Source organism: Enhydra lutris, unplaced genomic scaffold (assembly GCF_002288905.1).
Source record: "Enhydra lutris kenyoni isolate GAN:26980312 unplaced genomic scaffold, ASM228890v2 scaffoldscaffold1, whole genome shotgun sequence".
In the NCBI taxonomy this organism is placed as follows: Eukaryota; Metazoa; Chordata; class Mammalia; order Carnivora; family Mustelidae; genus Enhydra; species Enhydra lutris.
The window spans coordinates 55,342,909-55,354,396 of record NW_019154085.1 but is presented as its reverse complement, the minus strand read 5'-3'; the positions used below and the strand labels follow the sequence as shown (position 1 = coordinate 55,354,396).

The window sequence follows — 11,488 nt, the reverse complement described above, 5'->3', positions numbered from 1 at the left end:
AGAGAGAGAGAAAAAGAAAAACCACAAGCAGTGGGGCGGTGGGTAGAGGCAGAGAGAGAAGCTGCAAGACTCCCTGCTTATCAGGGAACCTATCACAGGGCTCAATCCCAAGACCTGGAGATCATGACCTGAGCCAAATGCAGACCCCTAACCGACTGAACCACCCAGGTGCTCCTACATGGACTTTTCTAGAGAAGGTATGAGCTATTTAATATTCTTTAATAAGCTTAATTCCTGCTTAAACTTATTAGGATAGGTTTCTTTGCTTGCAACTAAAAGCTTTGACCAATATGCAGCTCAAGTTTCTTTTGTTGGGATGACTTAGACCACAAGCCAGATAGTCTTTAGTGAGCACTCTTTTGTCCTTTTTAATGTTTACTTGCTTTTAGCTTTGGCCTTCATTCTCATTATCTGTACTTTACCCAAATCACTGTCTCTGGTTTGGCAATATGAATATAAAGGGAGCAAATCTTTCATTATAAAAATGTTGCTGTTGTTCAACTAACTCATTTATTCAACAAACAGTGTCAGTGTGAGGGGAGCAGAGGGGAAGATGGACATACTCTTGGAAAAGCAGGTTTGGGACAATACAGTTGAGGATGTTAAATGTCATTTATTCATTCAACAAGTATTTATTGAGTACTTATTATGAGCTAAGCTGATTTTGAATGCCAGTGTTAGAATTTCTGGGGTTAGAAATGGCAACGTGTCTTAGATAGCTTTCAGTGCTGTGATCACATCTGTGCTATAAAAAGATTCCTCTGGGTGAAGGGTAGTGGGAATAGATTGGAGAAGAGTGAACCTCAAGGAAGGGAGATCAGTTAGAAGGCTTTTTGACATTTCAAGTAAAAGAAGATGGTTGATCTGAGGTAGGGTGGTGGCAGTGAAGTGGGAAGAAGTAAAAAAAAAAAATTGAGAAATATTTAAAAGAGTTAGAATCCATAGAAACTACTGATTAATTTGATGTGAAGGAGGAGAGAGAGAGGAGAGCTAAGGGAAAAAAGCAAGGTATCTGACTTGAGTGGTGACAATTACCAAGATAAATAAGACAGGAAGAGTAGGTTTGGGAGCAGGTTCTGTTTTATACATGTCAGTTTTGACCACCTTTGCACTATATAGGTAGAGATGACAGTAGCATATACAAATCTGGAGTTCATGGGCAAGGTCAAGGCTAGAGACAAGGACTTGGGAGTCTTGAGCACAAAAAAACAGAAATAAACATTGAAGTCATGGGAAAGGATTAGATCAGCAAGGGAGAGTGTAGAGAAATGAGCTAGTCCATAGGTCTCAAGGTACGGTTCAGGGAGACCTGTGGGTATTCAAGACCATTCTGGAGGGTCTATAAGGTAAAAATTTTGTCTGTAAGTCATGCTAAGATGTAATTTGTCTTTTCCAGTATCATTCTGACACAAAGATACAATGGAATTTTCCAGAAGCCACAAGATATGTATGACGTTATTGCTTTGGAGGCTAATAGAACATGTGCTTGTGTATGCCTGTGTTTTAAAATTTTTTCAATTTAAATTTATAATATGATAATGTTGATAGTTATAACCCACTTAAACATAAGCTCTCTGGGGTCCTCAGAATTTTTGAAGTGTAAAGGGATCATGATAATCAAAATGTCTGAGAACCAGTAGGCTAGAGAATTTAGCCTTGATTCTGTATGCAAGGGTGATCACTAAAGATTTGAGGGCAGGGGAAAACATAATCAGAGTCATGTTAATAAAAAGTTATTCTGATGGCAGTCTTGAGGAAATATGGAGATAACATGAAGTCTTGAGGACATGATGGGGATAACATGAAGTCATGGAGGTGACTTAGTTGGTAATTACAACTCAGGTAATGAAGATGTTAGGAGCTTGAACTTCGGAAATAACAGTGTGAATGACAAGGACAACACAAAAGGAAAATAAATGTGATTTTATTATTGACTGAATGTGAGTCATGACTGAAGAATGAAATGAGTAAAAGATAGCTGGTGTTGTAACTATGTGTCTGGAAGAAAGGTCTTGTTTCTCCTACCATTTTAAGTGCAGGAAAATTGACAGTTCCTTGACATCTGATGAAGATTCTTGAGGTAAAAACTGTCTAATAAAATTAGGATGGAAGCCATACACATAATTCTAGATTTCCTACTAGCATTTACAGGCAAAAGGGGTGAAATTAATTTTAATAATATATTTCATTTAACCCAATATACAAAATACTATCATGTCAACATGTAATTAACTTGAAAAATTATTGAGACTTTGGGGGTATTAAGTCTTTGAAGTCTTGTGTATATCTTACACTCACAGTACCTATGAGATCAGACTAGTCATATTTCACGTACTCAAGAGCCACAAGTGGTTAGTGGCTGCTGCCCTCAACAGAGCAGCTTTAGATTACTCTTTTGCTTGAGTCAAGGTCATCGGAACACCAGTGTTGATTTGGCTGGGATTGAAGTAACTGTGTTTTGGGTTTTTTTTTTTGTTTGTTTTGTTTTTGTTTTTAGTTATTTACTCAGGAGGGGATGGATTTGTACTGAGTCCTATAACTCTCTCACCTCCTTGTCACCTCACTCTGGTAGAGTATAATTAGTGGTCCTTCCTAAGGAAACGCTCCAGGTAGTAGTGGTCTGCTTACTTGGAACTGAATCTTTGACCTGCATTTTACAGAGCCTGTATTGAATGCAGCTAATAAGCCCAGCACACTGACATTAATCAGTAGAAGGGAAAACTGAGACAAAGTTTGAGTTATTTGGAAAGACCATATTAATAGTGTTAGGGATATTAATAGTAACAGGGATATGAAAACTCAGGGAAGGGATGCAGCCATTTTGGAAGGTGGTGAAAAGAGATAATGTAAGTACTTAAAGACTTTAAGCTTTTAGCAGTGGCAGTGGAAGAAAGAAACTGTTTGATGCCCCACTATCATGTCCACGGAGATGCCATTATTTTTCTTCTTTATGAGACTTGAACTGTCCTTGAGGTAGATGGATTAAAGGTACATACTATAGAACCTTAATAAAGGTCCTAAAACACATGACTATTTTCATGGAATGGAATGACCAATCAAAAGGAGAAGGAGGAGAATAGAAGTGAACCCGGGTTCTTTAATAGAAAGATTTCTGGGATTACAAGATGAGAGGAGTAGAAATGAGTTTATCATAGGCTCCTTTAGGGAGAATATGAGTTTAGGGAAGGAAAAATGCAGTAAAATAAGAACAGACTAGACCTTGATAGTATATAGCAAATTATTGTAGTATGCCTCCTCACCATATGCTCATTCCATGATAAGTTCATGTTCCAAGATGAAATGAAAAATTAAGATGCATGGCATGGGAGATTCTAGAAAGGATAACAAAAAAAGAAAAATGTATGATTAAAAAAAAATCCCAAACAACCATACCCAACAAGTAGTCATTTTCAAAGTTCAATTATTATACACATTTGTTTGCCTTATTAATTCAGAAAGTTAGTTTGCAAATGTGTCGAGTCATTCCAATTTAAACTTCCTATACTTGTTTTTCTTGGTTATGTAAGATTCATTCAACCAAAGTCTATTTCACTGGTGGGTTATGAACTCCTTGATTATTGCTGTTGTTTTCTTTTGATTATGAGGATCCAGGAGTCATGATGTAATGTTGCTATGGTAATGAATATGTACAAATAGATGATTAAGGGTGGGGGGGGAGGTTAAGTCCTGAGAAACGCATTTGCATATAAATTCTTTCCAGTGAATTAAAAAAATAAGTCACACATGAGTTTTTTTCTGTTATGTACAAAAAATATAAAAGATGTGTTATATCATATCATATATTCAACAATGCATTGTGTGGCTTATGTTGAATGATAGGAGTCACTCAATATTCTCCAAAGAATATTTTCTTAATAATAGTTCACACAAGGGGTGCCTGGGTGGCTCAGTGGGTTAAGGCCTCTGACTTTAGCTCAGGTCATGATCCCAGGGTCTTGGATCGAGCCCCGCATTGGGCTCTCTGCTCAGCAGGGAGCCTGCTTCCCCCCGGCTCTTTCTGCCTGTCTCTCTGCCTACTTGTGATCTCTGTCAAATAAATAAATAAAATCTTTAAAAAAAATAATAGTTCACACAAAAAGGTATTGGATTAAGACTGTATTAATTTCTATAGGGATGTGTGTGTGTGTGCAAATAAAATATACTCTTCTAAATAAAAATTGGGACACATTATGAGGATTGAATTCTTTTCTTGGTTGCCACGAAGTTGGTGTTAAGAACACAAGCATATCAGCAATATTTATAATTATCTAAGAAAATACTTTGCCAGCTTCAATACATTTAGAATGACTAACTCCTTACTTCAAAGCCTCTATAGTATTGGTGTTGGAAGGAGAACATGCACAAGAGCACAGAGGGAAATGGTGTTCGAAGATGAAGTTAAAAATACTTCTACAAATTACGTACTTAGCTTTTGACATACTAACCTTTTTGCGTGTGTGTATGTCACAGAACTTTGTGCCAAAATTCAAAAGATCCTGATTCCTTTATTGGCTGGTCATATGTTGACTGGCAAGGCACCCAACAACTCTATTTTTTTTTTTTTTTTTTTTTAGTACTCTGCCTAAGACCTTGCCATTGATGAGGATTCATTAGATCAGCACTGCCCAATAAACACATAATACAAGCCATATGTATTTTAAAAAATTTTTAGTAGGCATGTTAAAAAGTAAAAAGAAATAGGTAAAATTAACTTTAGTAATATATTTATCCCAATACTTTCAAAATATTATCATTTCAACATAAACAATAGAGAAGCTATTAATGATATATTTTACCTTCTATTTTTATATTAAGTCTTTGAGATCCAGCATGATTTGATACTTAGAGCATGTGTCAGTTCGGATTAGACACATTTCAAGTGCTCACTACCTACACGTGGCTAGTGGTACCCTAGCATGTGGCCAGTGGAAACTATAGTGGACAGGGCACAATTAGACGCAGAAGACAGTGTTGGGTTTGTTTAGAATATTAAAGTTACTCGATATTAGACTTCTTGGGTAATAACCTTGCTTTTTTTTATGTTGCTTACTGTATTCAAGAGACAAAATAAATATTGAAAGTAAATACCTGACATTAGTATAATGCCTGATGGCTTAACAGTGCTTTCACAGTCATTCCTCTTTTCAATCCCAGTCATGGTTTCGAGAAATAGGGAGGGATGAAGTTCCATTTACTTTTGAGGAAGCAGGCACAGACACTAAATCCTGTTCTTTCAGCTCCAAATCTCATGATCCAATGGTAGATCACAATCTAGGGTTCAGTTACCAAATAATGAGCCAGCCGAGTCAGCCAAAATATAATGTGTCCTAGCATTTTCTTGTCTTTTTTTTTTTAAGCATCTGCTTTGTGGGTGTCTGGAAGGGCTCAGTCTTGTCCCACATCTCCACTTTTTTTTTTTTTTTTTGCTTGGATCCCGAATAAAATTAGATCAAAGTCTTTTTACCCTTAGGAATGTTTTGATTCATCCAAGGTGGTGATGGTGGGGGTGAGATCCTGAGGACTGTCACCAAATCCAACAAACATCCCACCCCCATTACTGTGATCTTTTGGTGGTGAAATCAATTATATACATTATTTCACCAGAGGACTTTCATAAACCTCAGAAAGAACACTCTATTTAAAGCTGAAGGGGTGAGGAAGCAAGTAATATCTCTTACTCTCAAGCAATTAATATATATGACAATCGATTTTCAAGGAGCCCCCTAACAGTGGCAATAATACCATAATACCAATATCGGCTTTTGGGCTTTGTGTGTGGTTCAGGTTAAAATAATCCCATTCACTTTAACGTATAGGCTACATATATGAATTAAATTTGGGCTTTCTGTTAATTGGTAACTATGCCCTTAAATTTTCAATCACAACCCGCATGGGAAGCTCGCCCGTTTGATGAGGGGGCTCCAGGAATTAAATTCAAACAAGTTTCCAACACATTATTTTAAATGACTCTTCACCTTGCCTTAATCCTTGTGTACGATTCCCCTCTTCCGGCCCATATTTTCACTGCTGAAATTGTTGCAAGATTATCTTCCATAGCGCATAGGACGACGGGTCTTTTGCCTCCAAATGTGTCAGATAACCACACGGCCTGGCGCTGGTGGTCCGGCTTTGGTCGCCATTCTTGGGGGGGGTGAGGGTGGTCACCGGAATGCATCGAGTAAGAAAGTTTATTAAGCCCAAACTATGGGTAGCCAAGGCAGTTGGGGAATTGGTTATTTCCAGGGCTGAACAGAGAGGGCGCCCTTCTACAGACGCGCGCACAGCCAGGACATGGTGGTGGGACGAGCCCCGCGGGAACACCTAAGGGTGTCTCAAGGCTCAGTCTACTTAGAAAACCTTTAGCCCACGGGACTACAAACAAATGTCAAGAGATCTGGACGAGTGGCTCTTCTGTAGGAGGCTGTAGAGCGACCACCAGGAAGCAATTGCGGCAGGGTTTAAGTTTTCCTAAAGCCTCGGTGGGGCTCTTCCTCGCGTCCTGACTCTTTTCCCAGCTTTCGGGTCCTGTGGGTTCCGCGCTACCCAATCCCCTCTCTTGCCCCCAGCTCTGGGCGGTCTCACTGCCCGGCCTTTGGGCTCCCTTTGCCCGCCTGGCCGGCAACGCCAGGCCCCGGGCGGCTGGAAGAGGGCGCAGGGGGCGGAGGCGCGGCGGGGGCGGGCTCTGTCCCCCCCCCCCCCGCCTTCAGCGGGCTGCTGAGGCCGGTGGCAGGAGCGCCGCGCACCGCCAGCCGCGGGGGGCAAGGGATGGGGGAGGCACGAAAGGGGGGCGCCCGCATGGATTAGAGCCAACCGCGCTCTTTAAAAAGGTGACGGGGCTGTGCTTCCATCCCGCCCGCGCCCCGGGAACTTCAAAGCGGCCCGGGCGGCTCGGACCGTCTAGCTCCGCTCTGGGACCTCGCAGCCCCGGCGCGGCCGCCTGGTGGCCATGACCCGAGCGCAGTGCGCGACGCTCCGCCAGGCTTTCCTGTTGCTCGCCACCGCCGCCGCGCTCTCGACAGGTACAACGGGCCCTCCTTCTCCAGCGCAAGCGAGGGTGGGAGTCGGGGGAGGTCTGCGGGTGGGCACGCGGGTGGGGTAGAAGGTGCTGCGAGTACATTGACTTTCCACTGGGCGGAGTGGGAAGCGCCAGTTGGATCGAGAGGGCGCGGGATAGGGCGCAGCGTGGGCACCTGACGTCTGGTAGCCATAGGATTAGACAGGTGTGTTGGGGACGAAGCCACCAGGAGGAGCGAAAAAGCGACAGGGACGTGGGGGTAGTAGGGGTGAGGTGGGTGACAAATTTGGGGGCAGTTTGCAGCGGAGGGAGTGTGTTTGTGGGTGTGCGCTGGGCTGGGGAGTTGAGTGGCACCAGGAGTTCACTCTGAAGGGGCTTCGGGCACGCTCTGTACTGGGCTCGGGAGAGCTGAGCAAAGATTGTGGCGTGGTGGTGGTGGAAAGGTGGGGAATGGTGGTGGCGATTCGGTCTGAGTTTTAAGAGGCAAGGGATCTCTCAGAAGCCGCTGGTGCCAAGCTCTGTAGGCGGGAGAGGGAGCTTAGAACTGCGTGGTTTGCAACGCACATTGCTTTCGAGGTACGATCTTTACCAAGAGTTGCAGGAGAAAAAATTCTGGCAAGCGCCCCAGCGTTTTTAACAGGTCTGTGCCTTGATAGGCTAAATAGAGCCCTCGGCCCAAGCTGGAAACCAAACATTTCTTATAACGTTTACTAGAAACTGGGGCAAATGCATCTTCGGTAAAATCATAGTGTGCTATGATGAAAAACCCTTTAGCTCTAAAACTGTTTTCGTTATAACATTATCTTAGGCTATGGAGAACAGCGGCAGATTCCTTGCTAACTCGTTCTTTAAACATTTCAATCAGACATTTGAGACATTTGCACACAAAAACCTGGTATTTTTCCATAGAGCTGTACTTTGTCCGAAGCTGATTTTTATGCATTTTTGTTTTCCCAGATGACAATCTGTTTGACATTAATAGCTATACTCCAGGGTGGGTAGTTTTCCTTTTAGTGACATGTGCAGGGGAATGTTTTGAAGAGTATGATTTCTGTCAAGTGCAGATTTCATGTTTCAGATGGCCTGAGAGAATCACTTAATACAATATTCAAATGAAAATTGATTATTGGGAGTGATTAATACAATATGAGGATTAAAGCATTTTAGTTATCTTTGGAAAAGCACAGGCTTTTAGGAAAGCTATTACTTAGAGACTGTCCAGAGAATGATGGGATAAAGTGAAATATTTGCATTCAGAGTTAGTAAATTCATCAGTGGGAAGAAAACTGACAATGGGAAAGTCTTTATGAGACATGAGCAGAAATTCCACTAACTTGGAATACTCAAAGTACTCTTGATGAATTTAACAGAATTTAAAAAAAAAGAAGAAGAAGAATTAAATAACCTTCTAGTTATCACAGTTTTGATGAGGCACCTGTGAAATTACCTCCACAGATTGTCTGTACAATACTTTTTGTTTTAGGGAGCTAATAAATTTGCCACAGACATTTAAAAAAGATACTCAATTTTTTTTAATCTAACATATATTTTGTTATATGTCAGAATCTTCAGAAAATTTTAGAGACCCTGGGCATAGCAGTATTGATAAACATGCAAGGCTATGTTCTTTAAAAGGCATGGAATCTTTTGACATTGAAATGTACGAAAAAGAAAAAAAAATAGACCATCCATTCAAATTTTATTTTTCCCTCAAAATATGAAGGCTAAGAAAAATGACCGATATGGAGATAATGTGTTAGTAAAGAAGTACATACCAAAATTAAACTTTTACAATAAACTTTTCTATGTCAAATGCAATCATTTTCAAATCTCTTGTAAGAACTTTATCTCTCTTTGTGTCCCACAGAAACAATGTCTATTGCTGTCTACTTTCTTGAATTTTACTTTTATACCCATCTTTGATTATTTGGCAGAGGTGGTCAAAGTAGTTTTTTTTTAAACTTCATCTTTTAAATTGTTTTTCTCATGTGGTTACCTGTATCATTTTTTTTTTTTTTACCTGTATCACTTTTCTATCTAGTTACTTTTATAAATTACATGGTTCGTCATAATGGTCAATTTTGAAAATGTAGAAGTTGTTGCTGACACTATAACATGGCTGGGTGGCAGAAAATCCCACCTTCCAATCTGACTCCCCTGAGCACCAGGCCTATGACTTTAAATACCTGAAGACATCGCTAAACCAATAAACTCCTTTTGCTTGGCTGTTATTCCCCAGCATCTCTGTCCCCTAAAGCATGCCATGCATTAGCAGTAGAGTAGAAACCATTGCTCCTCGATGAGACTCTCAGAGGGTAACCATTGATGGAAAAAAATGAGAAAATATTTATTGGGCTGGGCTGGCTAAAAAATTAGGCTGCTCTGAGTTACACTAATTATCTAGTGTCTGGGTTCCTTGTTATTTGGTAAGAAAGACCTGAGATGATCCCACATTTATCAGGTATACTAAACAAAATGTTGGCACAAAATATCCTGGAGTTCTAGAGTTTGAACTCTAGAACTAGAGTTTGAACTCTGTGATTGGGATATTATATGGATTTACACATTGTGCGTTCTCTACTAATTTTATGAAACTCCTTGGTCTTCTGGTTGGGAATGGATTATTAAGAGTCTGGAAAGCTACAATAAATAAGTAAGTAAGTAAGTAAGTAAAAGTTCAGGGGCTACCTAGTTGGGTTAGTCAGTTAAGTGTCTGCCTTCAGCTCGGGTTATAATTCCAGGACCCTGGGATTCAGGCCCCCTTCTCCCCTCCCCTCCCCTGCCCAGGGCTGGGCTCACTCCTGAGTGGACAGCCTGCTTCTCCCTCTCCCTCTACAGTTCTTCCTGCTTGTGTTCTCTCTCAAATAGATAAATAAAATCTTTTAAAAAATAATAAAATAAAGAGACTGGAAAGCTAGATGCAGTTGCTCTAAGAGTGAGAAGATAACTTTTCATTTAATAAACAGGATAGGGGTTTCAGATAGGGAGATGTTTCCACTGCCACATTTGTTTCCACATTTTAAGGTGTGCTGGAAGTAAAAGTGAAAGCCTTGGGCTGGTTGAGGGTACAAATGCAGAAGACTTTGCCACCTCTGCCCTTCTTTAAGCAGGGTCATTTATTGGTTGGTTGACACACATGTGACAAGACACAGATGCTTCTAAGGAAGAGACTTCTTTGGCCCAGGAGAAACTGTGCAGAAGTCCTTGGCGGCATATATCTTCATTAACTGTAGTACCTCAACTTGTTATCTAGCCTCAAGTTTACAGAAGTATCAAATAGAGCTCCTCAAATAAATGTAAGTGTAAGAGAGGAATGAGGATGATTCCAAATTTTTGATTCGTGCAGTGGAGGAGTAGTACCGCGCTGTGGGGTCAGGTTGACAACCGCAGGAGGAGCAGATCTGGCCCCAGGTGGGGGTGGGGATGATGGCCCAGAGCTGGAACTAAGTTTCGGCGTGGAGAGCTTAAAATGCCTAGTACACACCGAAGTGGAGATACCAAGTAAGCAGTTGGTTTTTTGGGGCCTGGAACAAGTCTAGACTAACGCTAAAAAATCGAGAGTCAAAATAATTGGTGTTTGATTCCGATTTAACTGAGTGTTCTGTACTTTTAATGGCAGTCCTACATGAAAGAGATAATTGCGGTGAGCTAAGCTGCTCTTGTTTCCGGTATGCCCAGATCTTAGGTTAGAAAGAGAAGCACAGACCTCTTTTCTAGTCCTTTCTCTTACCACTTGTATTCTAACTCTGCCGCCATCCCTGTATGTGTCTCTGAATGGTCACCTCCAGCACTTGTGGTCATGCGTTGCGTGGCTCTACTGTTTCGGTGAACGGAGAGACAGCCTCTCCTAACCTTACATGGGTTCTTGACCTGAAAAGGTGGTGAGAAAGTTAGAGCTCTCTAGACTCCCTGGTCAGTGAAAGCAAGTGGTTTTGCCCAACTATTTTCTGAATGTGATTGTTATTTTCAAATGCATTTTTAGAGTATTTGCCTTTTGAATAAGCATTCCTAGGTTTCTCTTTTAGGAGAACTGCTTCCAGGCAGTAGCCAAGATGCAGTTCATTGTGTTTTTCTTGACAGTACTCGTATCTCTTATTGTAAATAAGAGACGGATAAGGGGAGTGGAGAATGGGCAGAGTCAGAGCCGGGGAGGGGGTACCCTCACAGGACCTGTTCATTGGAGGCATATTGAGGTTTAAGAGCAGGTGCCTACGAGAGGGACTGCTCATCCTTTGGGGAACAGACAGGGATACATTAATTTCAACTATGGACTTTTTAATTCTTGCTCTGAGCTAAGTCTTGGCCAGCTACTAAATGATTAGTATGGGCTTCATTTTGAGATTTGTAGAGGATGGTGGCCTTTAAATGAACAACTCTATGCATGGATCATTAACAAGATTAAACGGATATGTTCACATGTATATAAAGGGTTTATTTTAATAAGATGAGAGAGTTAATTTCCAAATATAAATG

The 11,488-nt window shown here is 41.1% G+C and overlaps 1 protein-coding gene across 1 annotated transcript in view; it reads left to right on the top strand.

Annotated features, from left to right (window-relative positions):
• The first annotated feature begins 6,946 nt into the window (after positions 1-6,946).
• The window catches only part of LOC111143078 (activin A receptor type 1C), a 78,627-nt gene continuing 74,085 nt past the window's right edge, over positions 6,947-11,488 (top strand). The window contains exon 1 of the mRNA XM_022496540.1: positions 6,947-7,019. Within this exon, the coding sequence (XP_022352248.1) occupies positions 6,947-7,019 (73 nt within the window). The remainder of the gene's footprint in view (positions 7,020-11,488) is intronic.